General features: G+C 37.7%; 1 protein-coding gene across 1 annotated transcript in view; it reads right to left on the bottom strand.

The window, feature by feature from the left end:
• PATJ (PATJ, crumbs cell polarity complex component) overlaps positions 1 to 25,752 on the bottom strand; it is a 292,560-nt gene that overhangs the window by 148,398 nt on the left and 118,410 nt on the right. Inside the window, 5 exon segments of the mRNA XM_023754657.1 lie at positions 4,298 to 4,397; positions 9,678 to 9,755; positions 14,485 to 14,595; positions 18,804 to 18,981; positions 20,708 to 20,779. Of these exon segments, the coding sequence (XP_023610425.1) occupies positions 4,298 to 4,397; positions 9,678 to 9,755; positions 14,485 to 14,595; positions 18,804 to 18,981; positions 20,708 to 20,779 (539 nt within the window).

The raw sequence follows: 25,752 nt of genomic DNA, 5'->3' as shown, positions 1-25,752 counted from the left end.
TTGTATTATTCCTAGATATTTTCTAGTTTTTCTTATTGCTATTAGGAAATTGTTATCATATTTCTTAAGTAGATAATACTGACCAGAAAATTTTTTCATATGTGCAATTCACATATAGCCTTACTTATTATTGACAAAGATTTTAAATTTTTGAGACTGACAACTGTACCATTTGTGAATTATTAGGTCCTTCCAGATGTAAGGAATCAGAAATGGAGTGGGAACCAGCAATTAGTGTGTTTTCATACTGCAAGTTGCAGCCCACTGGTTGATCAAGAAAGAGTTGCATTTTGTCAAGTATATAATTGTCTAACTGCTGTGCTGTACACCTGAAACTAATACAAAATAATATTAAATGCAAACTGTAACTAAAAATTAAATAAAATAAATTCTTCTTTCGATTGGGTGTGTTCTGCTCCCTTGTCTTCCAAGTCATTGATTCAGTTCTCTGTTTCATCTAAACCACTGTTTAACCACTGTTTATTCCTTCAAGTGTATTCCTCAATTCAGATATTGTATTCTTCATTTCTGACTGGTTCTTTTTTATGTTCTCTTCATGTAGTTCTCACTAAGTTCCTTGTAGTTCTCACTAAGTCCTTGAGCAGTCTTATAACCATTTTTTTGAACTCTATACCTGGTAAATTGCTTGCCTCTATTTCATTAGCTCTTTTTCTGGAGATTTCTCCTGTTCTTTCATTTGGGGCATGTTTCTTTGTCTCCCCATTTTGGCTGTCTTTTTTTGTTTGTTTCTATATATTAGGTAGATCTGCTACATCTCCCAGTTTTGGTAAGGTGGCCGTATGCAGTAGGTGTCCTGTGGGACTCAGTGGCACAGTCTCCTTGATCACCTGAGCTGGGTGCTCTAGGAATGTCCCTTGTGTGGGTTATGGGTTCCCTCCTGTTGTAACTGAGTCTTGATTGCTATTGGTCCATTTGTGGGGTTGACCCTCAGGATTGGCCTCAACCATAGTGCACAAGTTGCAATGTAGGTGCTGACCACACGAAGTGGAGTTCACTTCAAGAGGGTCTGTTGCCTGCTGAGAAGACCCTTTGAATATGCCACTTGTGAAGCTAATTGGATCCTGCTCTGATGTTGTCTGGACAAGTGGGTGTTAGTTCTGGGGCCTCTTGGGAGGGACTCTGGTGCAGGTCAGTGTCAGACTCTGACTGTGACTGGTCCTGAGCAACCTGTTTGGAGCTACAGAGTGATGCACAGTTTTCGGCTGCCTCTGCTGGGTCTGGGTGTGTGTGGAAAGAACCAAGCTGCACATCAAGGCTGGCTTCCACCAGCACCAAGTCTGCGGGCAGATCAGCCAAAGGCCCAAGGCGCCCGAGATCTGCCTCCACCTGCCGGCTGCTTCTAGGCTCAGTCACTGAAGGAGCCTCTGGCAGTACTGGAGTTGTATGAGGTAGGTTCTCAGTGAGTCACCAAGGGCAAGTGGTGTTCGCCAGACTGATACAGGTTCAAACTTGGTGCCAGTGCTGGGTCTGAGGCCACTCAGCAAAAGTCCTGGGGTTTGCCAAGTCTAGCTGCTACCCCCCACCCCCTGCCCCCCTGGTGTCCACAGGCCTTTGTGGTGGGGCTGGGTCTCAGGGAGTCATCAGCGTGAGGCCAACGGTTTATCTTGCCCAAACAGACCAAGTTTGTCCATGTGAAGGGAGAGCTCTGCACCGGTTGTGTATATGAGGAATAAATGGTCCCCGTACAACTCAGTCTGTCCCGGATTCTGCTGGCATCCTGAGCTCAGCAGGGCGGGGCTGCTGGGAGTTGGGAGAGATGGTGGATCTGTGATGATTGAAAACTGATGTCCTTCCTGAACCCCACTAATGTCATGAATGTGTGCATATGTGCGAATACAGATGTACCCATGATCTTTGAACTTCAGTGAGTACTGTGCTCTGCCTATTTTATGGCATCAAAGTACTACTGACTAGATAACCTCCAATCACTTTGTACCTATTTCTGCCATACTAATGGGTTTTAAGTAATGGGAAATGTAGATGATAGGACAGGTTTTGGAGTCTGAGTACCTGGGTGTACACTCCATTTACTAGCTTGTTAAGTTTGGACATACTCCTTAATTCTCTGAGCTTCAGTTTCTTTTTTTTCTTTTTTCTTTTTTTAAATATATTTTATTGATTTTTTACAGAGAGGAAGGGAGAGGGATAGAGAGTTAGAAACATCGATGAGAGAGAAGCATCGATCAGCTGCCTCCTGCACATTCCCTACTGGGGATGTGCCCGCACCAAGGTACATGCCCTTGTCTGGAATCGAACCAGGGACCTTTCAGTCCACAGGCCGACTGAGCTTCAGTTTCTTTATTTGTGTAATTAGAGACCTCACAAAGTTATTATGTTAACTGACCTATTAATATATGTGAAGGTTTGGCACATGGAAACCTGAGTGTTTACTAGTTATCACAATCCCTATCCTAAGCTCTTTAAATGTTTTTCCCCCTCTAATTCTCACAAAAATCCTATAAGGCAAGTTATAATAAGATACCCCTTCCTCCCCTTATGGATAAGAAAGTATGGTCCAGGAAAAGGTTAAGTAACTTGTCCATGAATTCACAAGTAAGTAGTAGAACTAGTATTAGAATGTAATCTTAGTCACATGCCCAAACCAAGTTTCCTAACAACTATGCAACTATGGGCACCCTAGCATCGCAGAAACTATGAATAATCAACAAGCTATCTTCACTCTGCTCTGGCTATCCTAATATCTATATCCAAACAAGGGATTTCATTACATATGTGCACACATGTATCAATCGTATCCATTATATGTAGTTCTCCAAAAGAGGCTGCAAACCAAGGCACTATAGTACATTTATCAAAATTTGTTCCCATGCCTTTGTATCCTCCTTTCCAGGCCGGTGACCCCACCAAGATAAAGGGAGCTATGTTATTCATTTCATAGCAGACTTACTTCATTAACACTATTAGTAAAAAGCAGTTGGCTTTCAACAAAGATTTGTTGAATGAAGAAAATAATGTATGAGAAAAGACTCTGTAAAATCACAAAATAGGAGCCAAACTTTTATAAAGTCACCTAAATTATTATCCTATCTAATAATAGACAAAGATTGAAATTAACCGTACCTCCGCTACGCCTCCCATTGGATAATCAGAAAGATATGCAAATTAACTGCCAACAAAGATGGTGGCTAATTTGCATACCATAGGCAGATCCCGCTGATCCGCCCAAGGCGAGATCCTGGCCTGCCGTGTCTTGGGCGGGGCGGGCGGCAGCGTGATCCAAGCTGCTGTCCGCCCCAGCTCGGGATCCAGGCCTGCGGTGTCTTGGGAGGGGTGGGCGGGGCAGGCAGGGTGAGTGGCAGCGTGATCCGTGAGAGGGCACAGGTTGGGCTGAGGGACCCCCTTCCCTGCCAGTGCACAAATTTTTGTGCACGGCCTTCTAGTAAACTTATATTTATACTGTTATTTAAACATTTATTATAGTTAGGAAAATATAGAGCTAACTTAATAATTATTATTAACAATAATAAGAGCTATAATACTTGTTGAAGATTTACTATATGTCAGGCTAAAAGCCTTATCATCTTATTCTAACCCTCATCAAAACCCTGTGATGTGGGTCCCATTATTTTCATAGACAAGGGCACTTTCATTGGAGGCAGAGCAGTTCCTTGCCTCTGAAGATCACACATCAGAAGTGCAACTCTTTCAATTTCTATATCAAATTCCCCTTCTGTATATAAAAAATACTTTTAAAGAAAGATATGCATAATATTTATTTTCATCACTCCCCAAAGAAATTCCTTATACCACAGCAATCAGATCTAACTACATAGACTTTACATGCATAAAAGAAATGCAAATTCTTTTAAATAAAGCCATGTATATATGATACAGCTAATGTAATAGAAAATCATGAAAGGAATTCTAAAGGAGAAAATATGACTTGGTAGGCCTTCTGGAATTTTGTATTAGCAACATCACCATCCACTGAGTAGGGTAAATAATCAAGAACTGACATCCAATTCCTGTTATTGTGGGTCAAATGCAATTTCAAGGACTAATTAGCATTATTGTATTCACAACCAAATAGTAAGCTCAGGATGAAATGTAGGTAAAACAGGGTGATAGTCACTCTAATATTATATTACTGTCAAAGAGGAAAGCTTAGGAAAAGTCACAAAAAGTTAAGTTTAGTATGATATATTCATGCACATTTTCTAAGTACCGACAGCACTGCATTTGATAATGTACAGCAGTCATTAAAGCACAATTTAACAAGTTCTGCACCCACTTCGAATAACGGAAAGGAACTCACTGTTGGTAAATGCACATTCCTCCTCATTGTCATCACTGTCCTCAGACGGAGCTCTATAAGGAGGCGGCAGTTTCATCGGAGGCGGAGCAGTTCCTTGCCTCTGAAGATGCAAAATTTGAGAGAAGGGTAAATGGCCTTTGCACAATCCTCTTCTTCAATGGCAAATAGGATAAAAAGATAATATGTATCCAACTTCAGTTATACCAGGACGATTATAAAACAAATGTAATTTATTTTCTCCTACTTATGCTATTATGTAAAAGTGACTCTGTGATGTAAACACACCAATAAAGAGAACAGGAAGTCAAAAGCACAGCTTTTAAGACTGTAGACCTGCCCAGAAGAATGTATACCTTTTCCCAGTAAGAAAGCCAATTACATGTCTTTTCTTTATGCTATAAAGCTTAATTGTCTTTGTTATTAAACCAAATAATTCAATTAAAGACATTTCAAAATTAAATGTAAAAAAATATTCACTACATTATTTCTACAATTATTTACACTTTTTCATTCCATTGTAAAAGATAGATTTCATTCTTAAAAACATACTTGAAATGCCAAGATTTGCTAACTGAAAAGTTATTCATTTATAATTTGTAGATAGTCAACACATTTCAAAGTTTAAAAAAAGAAAGAAATCTTTATGATGAATACATTTTGTATGTCTAAGTATTTTTGAAATTTACATGCTGAATGATACAACACATCAATATTTTGTTCAAATTAAAGCAAAAGAAAACTCTGTGGTCAGATTACCTTCAGAGAACGCAGACATTTTCTGGAACGCTGGGAAAAATAAAACATGCCAAACTTTATAGAGAGAGCCAAGCTGCTAAAGAATAGGAGCAGAGAGATCCGAACACTCCACAAATTCCAAAACAATTGGATTAAGATTTGTTTTGCTACAGGATTTCAACAAAGTACATTCAATTATGATTTATATGATAAAACCACTAATGGCAGGATATACTTCAGTAAATGGACAATGAACTGGCCATTACAGAAAGCAGGCATGTAATAAGTTCCTCCAAAACAGAGAACACTATTTGGGATCCATAAAGGAAAACACATACCTGACTTTATTTAAATAGTGTCTAACAAAAGCAATACTGCATATATATGTAGAAAATCCAAAAATTGATAAAATTCAAGGATGATGAAGGTAGATGCCAAATACAAAATGCTTATTAAGTAGCAAAAGAATACACAAATTTGACCTGGCTTGTTTTGCTCAGTGGTTAGAGCATCAACCCGTGGACCAAAGAATCTCAGGTTTGATTCCTGGTCAAAGACACATGCATCGGTTGCAGGTTTGATCCCTAACCCCAGTCAGGGCACATGTGGGAGTCAACTAGTTGATGCATCTCTCTCACATCGATGTCTCTCTTCTCTTCTCTTCTCTCTCTCCTCTCTCTCCCCTCCCCTCCCCTCCACTCCCCTTCTCCTTCCCTTCCACTCTCTCGCTAAAGATCAATGGAAAAAATATCCTCGGGTGAGGATTAAAAAAAAATATATATATATATATACATAAATTGATCACAGTGTCTCTTTAATTTTTGCTGAAAAAAAATTAAGAGTTAAGTGAACAGTAAAAATAGCAAATGATTTTTTTCCGTAAAACCTTTTCCTCAGATCATTCAAGGTCAAAGACAATAGTCAGAACAAGGACAGCCAGCTTTTAAAATATTAAAAGATATAAATCTTTAATAGCACTTTTTTATATTTAAGAGAAAATTGTTTACACAGCTGATTATTTAATTAACTCTACCAGCACTCTGGAGAAGAATATAGGATACGCATGTCTTGGATTTCCTCTAGTTTGAATGTGGGTTCCAGATACCTGGGGCATCTTTCTACTGCACATGAGAGAAAGGTATAGGCAGGGCTGGCTCTCCCCTTAGCAATGAAGGCTGGAGCTGGGTATATACAAGGAGGCCACATGAATATAATCTCCATGAGGGCAACATAGTGTGGCATCCTCAGCTCTGAGAATAGCTTCGGTACAAAGTAGGCTTTTTAAAAATCTGAGTAAATAACTGGTTATCACTCAATCTGTTTAGGTTCCCTGACAATATTAACTTTTATAGAAAAAGTTGCATTTTTCTGGTTCATGTCCAATAGCATTGCATATTAATTTTGCCTGGTAGAGATGCAAATTATTTTAGTCCTGTAGAAAGTATAATTCCAAAGGTTACAGTTTTATTGCCCTGTAAGACATTAACCAGCATTGTATCTAAATTTGAGTCTTATGTAAGCATTCTCTTTCAGCAACTATAAATACTTCCCTCTTCCAATTCTCTCTGAACAAGGCTAATCATCCTGTTTAGTTCCCTCATTAATGAGTTAAGTCAATACCTAGAACCTGTACATTTTGCATAATTTTATATGGGTTTTTTTCCCCCTGAAATTATATATATTCCAATAGAAATTCAAGCATACATTTATAAATAAACAGGTAATAAAAAAAATCATGTTGGGAGCTAAAAAACAACAACTTAGTACTGAACAAGAGAAATTCAACCTAAAATTTTGGGATGCAGGTAAAGAGGTACTTAGAAGAAAAATAAATTATTATTTTAAAAAAGAATGGCTAAAAATTAACAAACTCTATAGCTAGCTAAAGATTATTAGCAGGAAAAGAGGAAAACAAATGCTAACAAAGAAATAAGGCAATATAAAGATGAAAACAAAATTAATTAAGCAGAATAAAGATACAACAGAGAAGACTAACATGGTTCAAAAGTTAATACTTCAAAAAGAGGAATTAAATAGAAAATAACTTCATGACTAATTAAGAAAGAAATGTAAAATAATAAACTATACTCAGAAAGAAAAACCAACTACTATGGAGAGAGTAGAGATAATACAAATGAAAAGAATGCCTGAACAACTTTATGCCAACAAATGTAAAAAGGTGATATTATATTCCTAGAAAAGAGCCAGTAACCAAAACTGACTCTAAAAGAAATAGAGCCTAGACTGTGTGGCTCAGTGGTTGAGCATCAACCTATGAACCAGGAGGTCACGGTTCAATTCCCGGTAGGGGAACATGCCCAGTTTACGGGCTCGATCCCTAATGTGGGCATGCAGGAGGCAGCCGATCAATGATTCTCTCTCATCATTGATGTCTCTCTCTCCTCTCTCTCTCTCTCTCTCTCTCTCTCTCTTTCTCTCTCTCTCTTTCCCTTCCTCTCTGAAATCAATAAAAAATAAAATATAAAGGAAATAGAAAATCTGAATAGTTCAATAATTATTAAAGAACTGAATCCATATTTTAGATTTTTCCCACATAGAAAACACAGGACCTCAATGGCTTTGTAGGCTAGTTTGACCAAACATTTAAGGAATAGATAATTACCATTTTATATAAAGTTTCAGAGAACTAAAACAAAGAAAAAGACAAAAAGAGAAATATTCTGACTGTTCATTATTTATTTTAATAGGCTCATATAACCAACACCAGATAGAATAGTACATAAGGGGAAAATTCCAGGCCGATCTCATTCATGACCACTGATGCAAAACCGTAAAAGAAATATTAGCAATGGGCAAAAAGGATCATGATGAAATTAGGTTTAAGACAAGAATTCAAGATTGGTTCAACAGAACAAAAATCTATTAATGTGGATTATTTACCACATTAAGGGATTCAGGGGAAAAAAATTTATACACACAATTATTTCAGTGAATACAATAATTTACAAAAATTCAATGCCAATGCCATTCATTATAAAAATTCTTGGCAAAATAAGAATAAGAGAATATAACCTTAACCTTAAAGGTTAGCTACAAAAATTTACAGCACACATCATATTCAATGATGAAACATTAAAAGCATTTTCTTAAATATCAGGAGGAAAATGATAAGAATGTTAGCTATCAGTACTTATATTAAACATATTAGAGGTCTTAACAGATATAATAAAACAAGAAAAAGAAAGATTCGTATAGAAAAAATAAAACTGCCTTTATCAAAGCAGTTATTATTAGCTAGATCAAAAATCGAGAAATAAAAATCTATAGACATAGTATTAAAATTTGAGATTCTTTTTTTAAATTCTTTAAAATTTGAGATTCTTAATAAAAATGCCTCATACATACATATAGAGTACACACCCAAAGACACCAGAAGGCTCTACATGAAATATTTAATAAGTTTATCATTAGGTAGTGGGTTTATGAAAGATGTTAATCTTTTTTTGTTAGCATTTTGGTTTCTGCAGTGTTCTACACTAGATTTTATATTATAAAAGAATAAGAGAATAATGTTACAAGATGTCAAATAAATATATAAAAATCAATTTTATGTCTACACACTAGTAACAAACAGAAAATGCAATTTAGAAATATATAAGGATGTCTAGGAATAAATAAAAAATTACAATACCTTGCTGAAGAAAATTATAAAAATTGAAAGAAATAAAAGAAAAATTTAATAAGTTCTAAAATGGTATATAAAAGATATACCATGTTAATGGTTAAGAAGGCTCAATATTATAAGGAGGTATCTTTCCAGATTAACCTATAGGTTTGACACAATTCCAACCAAAATCACCCAAGAGCTATTTTGGTGGTATTTAACAAGCCAATTCTAAAATTTGTCTGGAAAAGAAAAAGGACATGAATAGATAAAACACTTCTAAAGAAGAAAAATGTGTGAAGAAAATCGTTCTCTTAAAAGACAAGATTTATTATTAGGCTTACTATGTAGGTAGTGCAGCATTTGTGCTTGGAGAGACAAGGAGAAAGCTCAGAAACAGACTGCCCCTGAGAACCTGATAGGACAGAGGTTGTCTTGTATATCCATGGATGAAGGAGGGACTATTTTTAAAGAATGGGATAATCAGTTATCCTCATGGAAAAAAAGAAAATCCATTGCTCCTTGACATTATATCCTAAAATAAATTTTAGAATAACTCATTCTACTAGAATAGAGGTGGGAAAACAGGAATGGATGACTAATTCTGATGGATGGTAATGAATGTTTTCTCTGTACAGATGACCTTTGACCTGCTCCTTGGAGGATAAAAAGGAAGACCAAAGTGGGAAATGGACTTCCAGGCTGAGAGAACACCAAGGTCAAAGTCTCACAAACTCTCAGGTGTGCAAGGCGTTTTCTGGGAATAAACAGACAACTCGCCCAGCTGAGTAGAAAAGAGAGAAGATGACAATGGCTGAGGGGTGCTTTGTAACACTTTACACCTATGCTCCACTAGGTGCCTGGCCTTCATCCTGGCCAGTTATGTTCACAGAAAGGAAATATTCTAAACATAGTACTGCTACCCAGATACTCATCAAAATAACATTCTGATTAATTGTAGCTCAAATAGGCCAAAAGAAATAAAAAACATCTTTTAAAAGCTTGAGAGGTTCAACTTACCTTTTCTTTTTTTTCTTGGGTGCCTTGGTTCTGGTTATTAGCAATTTTGTTGGCCTTGTTATGCACACCAGGAATGGCCTACCACCAAGAAAAAAAGGAGAGGGGAGAAGGAGAACATTTAAATGACACAATCATTACATTTATTTATGTAGTTTTAAAAAAACAGTTCAAAAACTTAATGAATTCTTTGACTTCACCTATAATGTAAAGACATGAGAAGCGCAATTCAAGGCAAACAATACAACCTGGAAAATCTGATAAGCAATATAAATCTTAAATTGTGGTGTGTGTGTGTGTGTGTGTGTGTGTGTGTGTGTGTGTGTGTGTGTGAGATCAAGGGGTGTGTGTGATCCACAAGCTTGTGTGTATGGGACCAGAAAGTGAGGATGAAGAAGGCTAAAAGGAAAGTCATGATACTGACTGCTGTCCAAACATCGCATTTTGTAAAATGCAGTATAAGAGGTGACCTGAGTTAATTCCTAGAACATAGGATGTATCTTTTATTGGATAGATTTACCTTATTCATCATTGTACCCCAGTTCAAGTATGTTATCTAGCACACTTGCGCACAGTCAATAAATATTTCACTATTACTATTAGCATAAAAATGAATTTCAAATCTTTATTTACATCACTGAATAAAAACCCAATAAGAATTTAGTGTGATTTATCACTGTAACTCTGGTGCTCAGAAAGAGCCTAATACATATTTGCACTCAATAAATATTTATACATGAATGAGTGTAACGTCATAGAAAAACTTGAATTCTTTATAGTACCAAGAGCATAGATTACTTTTTATAAAACTATTGAAACACCTTAGGAAAATATAAAAATTTTAGTGTTTTTTTTTTATTATTAAGGCTCCTCAAATGGCAAATACAAATAATCTTGGCATAAAAATCTGATGACAAACATAAAAATTAAAAGAAAAAAACAGATCTCCTTTCTCACAAATTTAAAGAAACTACCTGTCTAGGGATAATAATAAGAAGAAGAAAAAAAGAAAAAGTTTCTTTCTAAATGCAATTTAGGGTTAATTTTTTTTCACTTTTTGTGTGTGTTTGTTTTGTGTGTTTTTCTGTTAATCCTCACCCTAGGCTATTTCTACAGAAATTAATTTTGGAATATATAAAAAAAGTCTTAGAAATGTTTCACTTAAGTAAAAAATGAGATGATAAATCACCATAAATTCAGTGCTTCCTACGTGAATAGATGTCGTGCTAGTGCTTAATATTTATTTCTCTATTTAATACACACAACAACCTAAATCAGAGTTCAAAAAATGCTAGATCTATAAGCATATGTTTCTTATCCTAAAGAATCTTAAAACAAAACAGAACACTTTGCCTCCCTGACAAGTCAGGATATCTGCCCACACTGGACCTACGTCCTCCCACGGAAAAACCAGCTTACGCTGAATGGCAGAGCTTTGGGATGAGACAGAATGTCAGTGGCCATTCATAAGGTTTACACTGCTTTTCAAACAGCAGAAAAATATATTTCTGTACATGTATCATGCAAAATGTGGAAGACAAGAGACTTATTGAGAAGACTACATTTTTAAAAAATGTATTTTTATTGATTTCAGAGAAGAAGAGAGAGGGAGAGATAGAAACATCAATGATGAGAGAGAATCATTGATTGGCTGCCTCCTGTACGCCCCTACTGGGGATCGAGCCTACAACCTGGGCATGTGCCCTTGAGACTGAAATCGAACCTGGAACCCTTTAGTCCGCAGGCCAACACTCTATCCACTGAGCCAACCCAGCTAGGGCAAGAAGACTATATTTTTAAGAAAAGTAAAAGAGAGCCTATTTCTTGTGAAAGTAAAAAATATATTTGTATATGATTAATATGCAAAATATATATGTCAAAAAATGTAGGCACCATTATGAAACAATGGTATTAGGAAGTACAAATGGACTATAGGGGGAAAAAAACAACACAAAATAAATTTAATGAACTGAAGGGATGACCCCAATTTCAAAAGTTTTTTTTTTTCCTTCAGATTTTTTTCCAATTGATTTTTAGAGAGAGAGGAAGGGAGCAGGAGAGACAGAAACGTCAATGGGAGAGCGAAAGTCCATTGGCTGCCTACTGCACACCCCTTATGGGGACTGAGCCCTCAACTTGGGTATGTGCCCTGACAGGGAATCAAACCAGCAACCTAGTGCATGGGACAACACTCAATCAACTGAGCCACATCAGACAGAGCCAACAGGGTTTGTTTTTGAACATTAAAAAAAATACACGATGCCCCTGTTAAATGTAGTTATGTTATTAAGTGGGGAAAACATTACCTTGGCATAAAAACTATCTATACAGGAATGCAGTATAAATCATGGGTTCTGCTCTCAAATAAGCATTTGCAAAGTAAATCTGAATAGATACACGCATTTCTTTCTAGTATGCTGAAAACACACTCGAGAAATTCAGGAGAAAAAGGTTAAATTAAAAAGGTAATATATTGTTGATACATGTAAAGCATCTGTTAAAGGCACAAGTATAAAAAAATAAAATAAAATACAACTCAAAGAAAATGAAAGTACAATGTTGAACACCACACAGTGTTGATGAGATTTCCATGTGACCATGGCACAGACATCGGGCCTGCCTTTAGAAAATGACTTATTTTGGGGACTTTGAGGGAAAGGCTCATAGAAATGCAAACTAGTAAAAAGTGATAACGCATTTGGCTATATTTCCTATTTCTGTGATGATCAATACTATTTGCAACAATGAGTGAGCCAAAGAGAACACCATTTTGTAAAAATGTGAACCTTGATCCCTTTCATTGGCTCATTCAACAGGAATCACTTTGTGCTAAAAAAAAAAAATGGAACAAGTCGTGGGCACAGTAACTAACACCATCACTTGAACATGCTCCCTTGGCTAGGACCACAGAGGGTGCAATGCTTGATGAACCACATGCACAACGTAGGGGTTAAAAGCAGGGATGAGTGACTTGAGAATGGCACGATGCTGAAGAGCTTTTCTTTTTCTTTTTTTTGAAGAGTTGAGAGAAATTGCACTGTTTATGTCATCCAGGAGAAAATATCCACCCGAGCTCACCAGCAAAGGCTGGACAGAAGCCTGCACTTTTAGGTGGACGTTATAACCTATGTGAATGCTTTCAACATTTTCTTGGCAGGGCATTCACAAGTGCCTCATAAATGTATAATTTGATTGGCTCATTCTAGTTCAAAATGGTTTCTTTGGAAGTATCATTTGGTGAGAAATAATCATGCCAATTTTCCTACTGAACTCAGTTTCCAGAAATAAAAGTGATGGCGTAAACTACTTTCTCGATATTATAAAAGTTTAGAAGTAGATTCCTTAAAAAAAAACAACCTTGAATTTCGAATGGAATGAAAATCAGAAGGCTTTATTCAGTTCATCTCTCTCAACTAGTCCTGATAGTGCATAAACACAGCGCTAAGACAAAAGGGACTGAACTGCAGCACAATGCGCCGGAGCAGAGCTGCCCGTGTGGGGTGAGGCTGCAGCAGGCAGGTTACAAGTATGTCGAAATAGCATATGGATGTCCTGGCCTTTGGGGCATCTGTTTGTCCAGTTTACATACAACTATTATTTTCTGTATGCCTTGACATATAAAAGGTTGAAAAGCCGAAACTGGTTTGGCTCAGTGGATAGAGCGTCGGCCTGCGGACTGAAAGGTCCCAGGTTCGATTCCGGACAAGGGCATGTACCTGGGTTGCGGGCACATCCCCAGTGGGGAGTGTGCAGGAGGCAGCTGGTCGATGTTTCTCTCTCATCGATGTTTCTAACTCTCTATCTCTCTCCCTTCCTCTCTGTAAAAAATCAATAAAATATATTTAAAAAAAAAAAAATAAAAGGTTGAAAAGCACTGCAATACTATATTGGACCGTAAATTTTAAAAAGTATATGACATTCTCTCTCCTGTTCAGACACTATGTGTTGAACAGCTGCCTTCCATTATAAAGTTAAAAAGAAATAAACACTGTGTCCAGTTACAGGGCTTAAAGGTGACATTGCTGCTGCACACTGCAATGTAAAATATTCATCCTGCCACAGACATCTGTGTATCAGAGTTCTAATTCTATACCAAAAGAGTGATTTATTATAGAAAAAATGTTAATACAGCCATTTTTGAATTCAGAATCCCAACAGAATTTACAATACAACGTGTTTGTATTTTTTAAAATATATTTCTATTGATTTCAGAGAGCAAGGGAGAGGGAGAGAGAGAGAAACATCAATGATGAGAGAAAATCATTGATCAGCTGTCTCCTGCATGTCCCACACTGGGGATGGAGCCCACAACTCGGGCATGTGCCCTGACCAGGAATCAAACCATGACCTCCTGGTTCATAGGCCAACGCTCAACCACTGAGCCATGCCCGCCGGGCAGCATGTTTGTATATATGCTTTAATAAATATACAGAACATTTGATGGTATCACTAGGATGTTCTTATACCTGACCCTCTTTATGTTCAAAGTATTTTATAAACCAAGTAACTTGCCTCCAAGTTAAGCAAAGCTGGTAAATAGGGAATCAAGAAATCGAAAACAGGCCTGTTTATTTCCACAGACTGTGACTTATCCCAGTACACACTGGAATGACTCAAATTTAATTAGGAGGTCAAAGCTGGAGAAAACAATGGAGAAACTGAAATGAGTAACTAAATTTTTATGAAGCCAAAGCTTTTTCTAGGCTATAGTAAAAATGGAAATATGTGGAAAAATACTTGGAGGCTAAAGCTTGGTTTACAGCTACAGAGAATGTTTATCAACTCTTTGAAAACATAAACGAAAGCTTACTCTTGGGGTGGATGACAAGCTCTGAACAACGAACACCACCGGGTTTCCTGCATTCTTAATGGCCTCCACTGCTTCGCTGTGTGAGGCATTCTGCAAATCCACTCCAGATACCTACAACACAGAAGGCATTTATTTGCATTAGAGAGGCGGTGGATACCGTGGATAGGTCAATTCAACGTTCATGTGCATTATATAGTTATGAGAGCTGCCAGAGTCTAATGAATTACTAGTAAACCAAAGTCAGGGAAAAATAAGATTAGCCCATTAAAAGCTTTGCTGTTCTGGAACACATTTACAGAAGTACCGTATTACCTTCAAGGAAAGTAAACAAGACAAAAATCATAATAACAATAGCCCTGGTTAAATGTAATTACTCAAAATAGTAGCTTAGTCAGTAACAGAACCTTAAGCCTCTGAGCTTATACTGTCACCCCTGTCACTAACACAGTACATAGTTCTGGATCGGGGAAGGAAAAGGTGGGGATCTCTCTGGCATCTTCTCTCACACTGAGAAGAATGATTACTTCAGGCAAATTGTCCACTAGCACAATTAAGCGGTTGAACATTTCTTAAATTCTGTTAAAAAAAAAGAAGTATGAAAACATCTGTGGGTTCCTTCTTCAGGCATATTTTGTGCTTAATAAATTTGGGTAAGGGTAAATGGCTCCTTATTATACAAATCTCAGTGAATCTAATTTGAGAACATGCCCGTAATGTCCAAGACATCCTTTATTTAACAAACATATTTAATAGAACCAATTTTTCAAAATGATCATGTAACAAAGCCTTGGTAATTGTTGGGGTGGCTTATGGTCAGTGGATAGTGACAATTTGTGAATATGGCTTTGCCATAAGGGAACTAAAGAAATAGGAATGTGGGTGGAGAGGGAAGTGGGATCAAGACAGGTTTTTGTTTTTAAGATGGGAGCTATTACAGCAATAATGATGCAGTAGAGAGGCAAAATGAACGAGAGAGAGATAGAGAGAAGTGACCACTGTAGAGGCCAATCCTTGGATAGCAAAGAGGGAATGACTTCTGCGCAAGTTAGAGAGATTGGCTTTAGATCAGTGGTTCTCAACCTTTTGGCCCTTTAAATACAGTTCCTCATGTTGTGAGCCAACCATAAAATTATTTTCGTTGCTACTTCATAAGTGTAATGTTGCTACTGTTATAAGTCATAATGTAAATATCTGATATGCAGGATGGTCTTAGGCGACCCCTGCGAAAGGGTCGTTCGACCGCCAAAGGGGTCGTGACCCACAGGTTGAGAACCGCTGCTTTAGATAGAAGCACAAATAGTTCATTTGTTGTTACAGATACTGTTAGGACAAAAGATTGGTATGCAGTGGGAGCAAGGGGAAGTTCCCTTTTGACTGCTTCTATTTTTGTCAATGAAATAAGAAACAAGGACCATACAGTGAGATTAAGGCTGAGGAGGAGGTACAGGAGGTTTGAAATAGTTACCCAGGGAAGTAGGAGAATAAAATAACTGGGGAGATATTACAGATTGCAGGGCAGAACTAAAGACCCACTTGAGGGAGTGGTCATGAATTTCCACCAGACAGTATGGCAGTTATTTTCTCTGGTGAGGCTAGAGACCTGAAGTAAGCAGAGTTGCACAAGTTCAGGGAAAGAAAAGAGGATCAAAGGAGCTGAAAGAGAATGCAAGGGAGTGGTTAGGATGATCTGTCGCTGAATCTGAGCAGAGTAAGGAGAAAAGGGAGCACCCTAGAAGCTGAGGGACAGAAAAGCCAGGGCCCTCAGGTAGGAGACAGAAGCCTAGTGTGTTAGAAGGATTTAAAGGCAGGTGAGTCCGAAGAACGGTGAAAGATGGGGAAGAAGAAGAGAGGTGAGGTCAGGGAGGCAGCTGGAGCCACATCATGCAGGTCTACTAGTAAAAGGCTTTTTATTCTACCAGACATCCATTGGCAGATTTTAATGCTCTGTAAAAGCTCTCTTCTCATTTGAGTTGAGTGAGGAAGAATGGAAATAATATTAAATGAATAAAGTACGTAGAGAAGAAATTTAAAGTGAAGCTTAAAAGCTGTCACAACAGTTTGATGAAGCTTCTTATAAATAACCTAATGCCCAAAGCATTCAACAGTGAGAGAATTATTTCATCTTCCAGTCACAACCAGTCACAACCAGCCTTTGTTTCCCTTTTCCACAGAGTTAAATGGGAATCACTGAAGTTGGGAAGTTAGGCAGGGGGGAATGGAAATCTGTCCTATTACAACAGAAAAATATCTACCCAACAGTGTGTCCATTAACACAGATGAATAGCCATTCCTAAAAATTACATTAAATTCAAACTTCCTAGTATAAAAAATTATTTATATGGACCTAAATCCTTCATACAATTGTTTCAATACAGAAAGAAGTGATTATTATGCTTTACTTAGAAAACAAAACAAGCAAGTAATACTTTTCAGGGAAAAAAGTAAACAAATGACTATGCTTGACAAGCTATATATTAAAGTGTAACATTTCAAGTCTACAGTGAGTTTGAAGAAATACAAATTATCAAATCTGAGACAAAACAGTGGGTTCTTACTAGTATGTGTAAAAGTGATGATGGACAAGTGAGAGAATACTTTATTTTCAGCTGACAGCAGGGAAAGATGGTGGTGGGGGGAAACAAACCAAAATTTAAAAAAATGAAATAATGAAAATTCCAATTAGCAAACAGAAAAAAGACATGCACAAACATGTCACGGAAGAGAATATACAGATGGCAATTAGCTCATGAAAAGTTCTTAATATTAATCATTAGCCATTAGGGAAACACAAATGAAAATAATGAGATATCACTAAATACCTATCAGAATGGCTAAAGTGAAAAATAGTGACAACACCAAATGTTGGTGAGGATGCAAAGAACTTGGATCACTCAAACATTGTTGGTGGAAATGTAAAATGGTACAGCCACTCTGGAAAACAGCTTGACAGTTCAAGTCTAAAACTGAGCATAGCAGACAACCCAGCAATTGCACTCTTGGGCATTTATCCTAGAGAAACAAAAACTCATTTTCACTCTGGAACTTGTATACAAATGTTTATAGGAGCTTTATTCAGAATAGCCAAGAACTGGAAACTATCCAAATGTCTTTCAATGGATGAAAGGTTAAACTGTAGTATATCCTGGAATACTACTCAGCCATATAAAGGAATGAACAGTTGATAGACAGTAAACTGAGTAAACTTCAACCAAATTACACTGAGTGAACAAAAGCCAATTTCAAAAAGAGATATAATGAATGATTCCACTTATGTGACAACTGTGAAATAACAAAATTATAGACATGGAGAAACAGATTAGTGGTTGCCAGCAACTAGGGATGGGGAAAAGAGTGGCTATAGAAGGGTAGTAACACAAGGGAGTCCTGTGGTAATGACACAGTTGAGTTTCTTTTTTTCTCATATTTTTATTGATTTTAGAGAGGAAGGGAGAGGGAGAAAGAGATAGAAACATTAATGATGAGAGAGAATCATTGATCAGCTGCCTCCTGCACGCCCCCTGCTGGGGATTGAGTCTGCAACCCGGCATGTGCCCTTGACCGGAATAGAATCCGGGACCCTTCAGTCCGCAGGCTGACGGTCTATCCACCAAGCCAACCAGCTAGGGCCAGTTGAGTTTCTTGATTGTGGTGGTGGTTATGCAAGGCTACACTTGTGATTAAACTGTGTAGAACTATCAACACAAACCCAAATAAGGTCAATGAATTGTGACTATATCAGTATTTGGTTTTGCTATCTATATATATAAAAGCCGATACCCAGGTTGAAGATATTCAAGCAGATACCCAGGTTGAAGATATTCAATATGGTGTCATCCAATAAAATCTATGCAAAGAAATGTATCAGATTCACACCTCAGGACATTCTCAGTGCTTTGATGTGCCCTTAAAACTCCAATCTACAAAGCCTACCACATGTGAACAATGGATTCATCCTTCCATTGACTTCCAGGGCAACTCTGGGGGGACAGGCATGGCTAGCCCACCTATACACATTCATACAATTTAGAGTTTGTTAAAGACTGTAGGAAAAGCATGATGCCCACCACAGGCCTCATTTTGTTAAATTTTGAAATTGTTTAGTCAATCGAGGCTTTTTGTTTTATTGTTTTATATGCTACCACTCTAACTTTAGAATCTCATACGATTATGCAAACAACATACAAACTAAGGCATCTAAATAAAATACACCAATTGTATACACATATACCCCATCACATGAAGATAGGCATTCTGGCTAAATGATTATTTTACTATTTCATAGTACATTCAAACAAAAGCAGAATTTTAATATCATTTACCTCAAGTATTTTATCTCCAGTTTTAAGAGCGTTTGTTTTTCCTGCTGGACTATCTTCTAAAACTTGCTTGATAAATATACCTTTAAGCTCCTCTCCATTCTTCAGGCGTTTTATAACGGTTTGTCCACCAACAATGCTAATACCAAGAGACACATCGGGTTCTCTAAAAATCTCAACACTGTAAAAAGAATAAAACAAAATACACTCATGAAACAAGTTAATTTAATTTGTTGGACTGTTACTGTAAGTGTTCAATTTGTACCATATCCTTGTGGCTCATATTTTATATAAATATATTTTCTAAATATATTTTTACAAATGTTACGGAAATTGTACTTTATTCCCAAATCATAAGATATTATTGATATTTCATGGCATAGCCCTGGCTGGGCAGCTCAATTGGTTAGAGCGTCATCCCAATATGCCAAGGTTGCAGGTTCGATCCCTGGTCATGGCACATGAAAGAATCAACCAATGAATGCATAAATAAGTGGAACAACAAATTAATGTTTCTCTCTCTCTCTCCCTCACTCTCTTTCTCTCCCCCTTCCTCTCTCTTTCTAAAAATCAATAAATTTTAAAAAATTTAAAAAAATTCCTGGCGTATGTGAAAATTTAAATTCAGAAAAAGATAGGTATCTAAAACAATAAATACAACTCAAAATTGAGAGATTTAGCTAGGCCTTAATGTCCCCATCTCCTACCACAATGTTCAGTGATTAGTCCTTTTCATCTACACCCATAATATTAGCAAAGATTGGATTAAGGAAAGAACATATGGGTGAAAAAATCAAGAGTCTCTGCAAAAAGCAGAAAATTTCAGACTAAATTAAATTTGCCATTGAGAGGCTTGTTGCCCCAAGCTGCTTTTCCCAGTCAGCAGGTGTAACCTGGGGTTCTTTAAGTGGAGGACAGATTTTATCTGCTCCTAAGGCAGGATGGTTTTCTTTTCTTCCTACCTTCACATCATTTCAAAAATATATCGGATAACACTTGGCCATCAAGCCCCGGCCAGGTGGCTCAGTTGGTTGGAGCATTGTCCTGTACACCAAAAGGCTGTGGGTTCAATTCCTGGTCAGAGCACATACCTAGGTTGTGGGTTTGATCCCTAGTTGGGGAGCTTCCAGCAGGCAACCATTCATGTTTCTCTCCCACATTGATGTTCCTCGCCCCCACCCCCACCCCCGTTCCTCTCTCTCTCAATTCAACAAATATATTCTCGAGTGAGGATTAAAACAAAAACAAAACAAAAAACTTGACCCTCAAAATATTATGAATTTTTCCCTCCAATTGCATTAATTAGCCAATAATTAATGCAAATAAAAAAGTAGCTCAGAAAACAGTTCTTAAGAGTTTTTAAGACAAAACTCTTAAGTGCAAGAAAAAACAGCTTTTGTGGGCACAGTGAAATTAATAATGCATGAAGAATAGACAGAGCAGCTAAAGGAAGACTTTAATAATCTTAATAAAGTACGCCCCTCATGCCTACATAAAATTACAAGAGTATCTAAGAGAAGATGGGCCCAACACATTCTGTTGGCTCACACAAGGCACAAGGGATTGGAGGGAGAAATAAATTGGTATATGGTACAACCTCACTACTGTTGTTGTTTATACATAAAGAAGCTTTACTATAATCAAGGTAGCCCTATCTGCCCTTAGTGAGGCAGTGATAAACTGTGCTTAGTCCATCAGTTACTGTCATAGATGGACATTTGAAAATTGCTTTCTCTGAAAGAGTATGATATTTTCCTAACATTGGGTGTAGTCATTTTGTCTGGCTACATATGAGTAGCAATTTCACAATCATTAGAGAATGACTGAATGACAGTAATATTAAATTAAAGAAAAAAGCAGCTGATTGTGTTGTTCTATTGAGAAAGCCAATAATGTCATCAACATACATTCTTGGTGGACCCCAGTGACTGAAGTTTGGAGTTTCTTCCCCTTCACCTTCTTCTCTCTCAGGTAGCTCACTAAGGAGGAAAAAAAATACACACACAATTTATAAAACATAAAATTGCACAATCTATATGTAAACAGTTCTTAATTTTTAAGCTTTTAAAATATTTACATCAATAGTTAACTGTCCATACAAAGTAAAAATATATTGTTTTAATGTTCAACTCAACAAATATTTACCCAGCACCAGAAAATCATAGATTATAAGCTCTGTTATCGGTGACACTCTATATGCTATTTTAAAAAATTGTGTGTTTGATTTGTGCAATATTTGTTCCTCTATCAATATAAAAACTAGAGGCCCAGTGCACGAATTCGTGGACTGGTGGGGTCTGGCCAGGCCGGCCCCAATTGGGGCCAATCGGGGGCCAGGTCAGCAGGGGGAGGGGATGAGGGAGGTCAGCCAGCTGGCCTGCCCCCAATTGGGGGGGGGGCAATTGGGGGAGGGGCTGGATGTGGGGAGTGGCCGCTGGTGGTTGGCTGGAGGGAGGGGCCCCAGGTGGTTGACAGACCAGCCCACACCCTGGTCGAATTTCTGGTCGAACTCCCGGTTGAGGGGACAATTTGCATATTATCCTTTTATTATATAGGATATATTCCTTAAAACTTGATATTGACTAGCTCAGAGAATAGATCAACATAAATGGCTTAACACGATCCCTCTTTCTAAATTTTTCTGTCACTCTAAATAATTCCCGTCACTGGTATCCCATGAATATCTTGTGTAGTTATACATCACTTTTCAGTTTACAGAGAGATTTACTTATGTTATCTAATCCAATCCTCCCACCTACCATCCCACAACCATACTTTCACCCATCAAGTATGTTAGCATGGAGCTGCTTAATAACAAAATGCTGAATTACAGAGTAATTATATAAGTAGTGCTATCTAATAGGGTAGAGACATTGCCACAATAATTATCTGGAAGAGGAGCCAGGAGTGCTAAGCTCCACTCTAACCTGTGCCATGAAATAGGTATGTGACTTTGGACCACCCAATGAAATAATATGTCTGCTACTCTAAACTGTATTACTCTATATAAAAATGTAGGCACTACCTCTTTCATTTCATTTTCACAAAAAACCCATGAAGTAGGCACAGCAGGCCACATAACTATATTTTTCACATGAGGAACTGAGGCTCAGACATTCTACACAACTTCCTCACAGTACCCAAGTCTTTCTTTCCGCACTAAGTTTCAATGCTCCATTATTCTCTGAACTCTGAACTGTCCTGTAAAAAGTAACAAAACTCAACTTCCTTGCCATTCTACAGACTTTCTAGGATACGATGGTTTAAGGGTAACTGTAAAGGAGAAAGCTGAAAGGATCTAAACATTCCAAAAATCAGGTAAGAAATTGGGATCGTTAGGGATCATTAACATCTCACCCACTACCACATGGCCTTCTTGCCTTCACCAATCTGTTTTTTATGATTAGAAGATCATAGCATTCAGGGGCAAACAGCCTGGCAGATATCTGCTGGTTACTTATCTAATGTCCTCTCTCCCACTTTCCCTTACCAACAGGACTCTGTTATTCCAGGTGGCACTTTGCCCGGCTCTAAAAAAACACATTTGTGGATTTCCTTTCAGTTAATGGTAACTGTGAGGATAGGGAAGCAAAAGTCCCTGGATGAGACTTCCAGGAAAACTTATTAAAATGGAGGAGAATCAGTTGGCAGGAGGCTTTTGCTCTGCACCCTTCCCTTCTCCTTGCTTAGAAGACAGAGATGATATTGGTGGTGAAGCATTCCATCTTAAAATCATGAAGAAACCACGAGTAGCCATCCAGTAAGGACAGCGGAGAAGAAAGGAAGAACATGTTTCAGACCCTGACAGACCACTTTCTTCAAAACTTTTTACATGAAAAAAATTAAGGCCCTGCTTAGTTAAAAAAAATGCTAAAGGCGGGGTGAGGGGGGGATTCTGTGTATGAGCCTCTGAATGCAATCCCTAAATGATACTCCCATGATTCTACCAATTTAAGCAAAGTGTTCATTTTATCACATCACATTATTATTCATTGGATAGTTGTAATCATCACATAAACTTTCATATTTTGATTACCCTATGTAACAGTAACAAAGATTAAATGAGAAAAAACTGGCATTTACTGGTAACTCAAGCTCAACCAATATTCATTTCCTTTGCAAGTTTTTCATTTTTTGCATCAAAATTTCTCCCACATCCTGTATAATAAAACCCTAATATGCAAATCAACTGAATGGCGGAACGACCGGTCGCTATGATGCGCACTGACCACCAGGGGCAGACGCTCAATGCAGGAGCTGCCCCGTGGTGGTCAGTGCGCTCCCACAGGGGAGCACCGCTCAGCCAGAAGCTGGGCTCAGTGGTGGGAGCCTCTCCTGCCTCTGCAGCAGCGCTAAGGACCCCTCGGAGCAAGTCCTTTGAGGGCTCCCAGACTGCAAGAGGGCGCAGGCCTTCCCCCCAGTGCACGAATGTCCAGTGCACGAATGTCGTGCAGCAGGCCTCTAGTAAGAAATAAATAACTAATGTCTGTCCTGATTCCTTCCTTGGAATTTCCTTTGTGATATGGGTGATAAGAACATTTTTTGTTATTAATAACAGTCTCCTTTTAAGCAGAACTGAGTTTGTGCTAATAAGGTGATTCTTGGTAGGACCCTGGATAGTTATGGATGGGTGCTGCTGCCAGAGAACAAAGAGGTGATTAGAATTGGAACGTTCAGTCCCACCCTCAGCCCCATCTCTGGGAAGGGGAGAGGGGTTAAAGATTGAGTTCAAGCACCAATGGCTAATGATGTAAATAATTGTGCCTACTTAATGGGATCTCCATAAAAATAAAAATAAAAGAACCCTAAAGGACAGGGTTCAGAGAGCCTCCAGGTTGAAGAACACCTCAAGGTGCTGGGAGGGTGATGTGCCGAGAAGAATGGAAGCACTGTGCACACCCACACCTCCCCACACCACCTGCCCTGTGTCTCTTTCCCGCCTGGCTATTCCTGAGTTGTATCCTTTATAATAAACCAGTGATAGTAAAGCGCTTTCTTGAGTTCTGTGAGCCCTCCTCACATGCCCAAGGGAGGGGCTGTGGGAACACCCAATTTCAAGCTGTTTGGTCAGAAGTACAGTTGGCAACTGGCATCTGAAGTCAGGGCAGTCTTACAGGGCAGAACCTTTATGCTGTGGAGTCTGCAATAACTCCCAGGAGTTGGTGTCAGAGAGAACTGGTTGTTGTGTGAAGGAAAAACTCACACATTTGGTGTCAGAAGTGTTGTGAGTAAAAATAGTTCATAATAGGCACTATGAAAAACACACATACATATGCATCCTTATTGTGATACAAATATGTTATCATTATAGGAATTAAATTCTTAAAAAAATAAACTAGAATGAAAACCAAGCTTTAATATTAGTATAAGCTATCAATTTTTCTATTAAAAAATAAAAACCAAAAATATCCTAAACTGCTAGCTTTCACAAATTAAGAGAAGGGTTGGGGGGGGGGGGGAGCATTATCTAGAATATGGAAAGTTTTAGATAAAGTATGTAACAAAAAGATTATTTTGTTGAAAGAGACTCACTGACTATTTCAAAGAATATTATCTTTCTTCAGGAAATTGGTATGTGCTTATTTTAATCAGATTATTTTATACTTAAAGAGAGATAAAACTTGCAAAAGCTTACCCACTTAGTGTGAGTAGTTTTGGAAATACAGTCAGAGGAGATGAGTAACTATACCAACTGAAGTAGTCACTTTACATTGGTGAAGGCATATATATACCTTTTAACCTCAAATAAAATTTAATTGAGAAAGTAAAATACTTTTATTACACATATGAAGGTATAAATTTTCACAAACATATTTAAAACTTTAATGAGGGATTTCTAACCAAATTTTATAATTTGCACTGTAATTAAATATGGTCAATAGCTCAATCAGTTAAAGTTTTAAATTTTTAAAATAACTGAAATTTACCTCTTACATTGAACCAGTTTTTCGCCGAGGGAATTAAACATCCAATAAAAACAATGTTTTTTATTTCAGACCTTTTTAACAAATGCCCAACGTTATCATTCTTTACAGATTTGGGAGAAAAGATGGAGTAGCTCATTAGTGAACAGGTGGGTGTTATTAGTAAGACTTGATCATGATATACAATCCCTTTGCGAATAAAATCTTCAACATCATACCAAAGTCAGATGGATCCAGATAGCCAAGGTGACCTTTCCTTTCCAATATACCTTTTTTTCCATATAAAATTTCTACATACTAAGCCATATGAGGGCCAAGTAAACTCGGCACCCTAAAGGGATTAAGCAGGAAGAGTTCTGGTTGTGACTAAGCTATGTCATGATTTCTTTTGCCTCTTTAAATACAGATTTTATATGGCAATTTGCTGTGACATGCCATAGGGAATACCGAGTGTTTGAAACCAGGGAGAATGGGTACTAGTGTTTTCCAAACTAGCTAGTTTACTTATACAGATGTTACCGTGATTTTTGAGGGTACGAAGCAAATTATTACTTGGCACCAGTACACAGAAAGAATCAGGCATTCCTCATATTAAAGGTTAGAATGGCACAGACCTGTGCTCAGTGAAAAGAAGCCAGACACACAAAAAAGTCCTACTGCGTGATTATACTTGCATGAGTTCTAGAACAGGATAAATACGTTACAGTATAAGAAGTCACATCAGTAGTTGCCTTGGACAAGGCACTGCCAAGAGAACGGGCGAACTTTCTGTGGTGATAGAAATGTTCAGTATCTTAATTGGACTGTCGGCAATATGAATCTACACAGTGATCAACATCAAGGAAACTGTCCCTTAAAAATCTGTGCATTTTATTCATATGTACAATTGTGTTTAAGAGTTTTTTTAAGGAAATGAAAGCTCAAGTCACAAAGGGTAACTTGCTTCCTTCAGTCAACTTTACGTCTCTTTTGGCCTTTTGTAGAGCCTGGCTTAGTAATCAAAGATCTAAATATAGTCTCAAAGACAT

Source organism: Myotis lucifugus, unplaced genomic scaffold (assembly GCF_000147115.1).
Source record: "Myotis lucifugus unplaced genomic scaffold, Myoluc2.0 scaffold_63, whole genome shotgun sequence".
In the NCBI taxonomy this organism is placed as follows: Eukaryota; Metazoa; Chordata; class Mammalia; order Chiroptera; family Vespertilionidae; genus Myotis; species Myotis lucifugus.
Note: the sequence above shows the minus strand (reverse complement) of the source record. Positions and strands in the feature narration are given on the sequence as shown.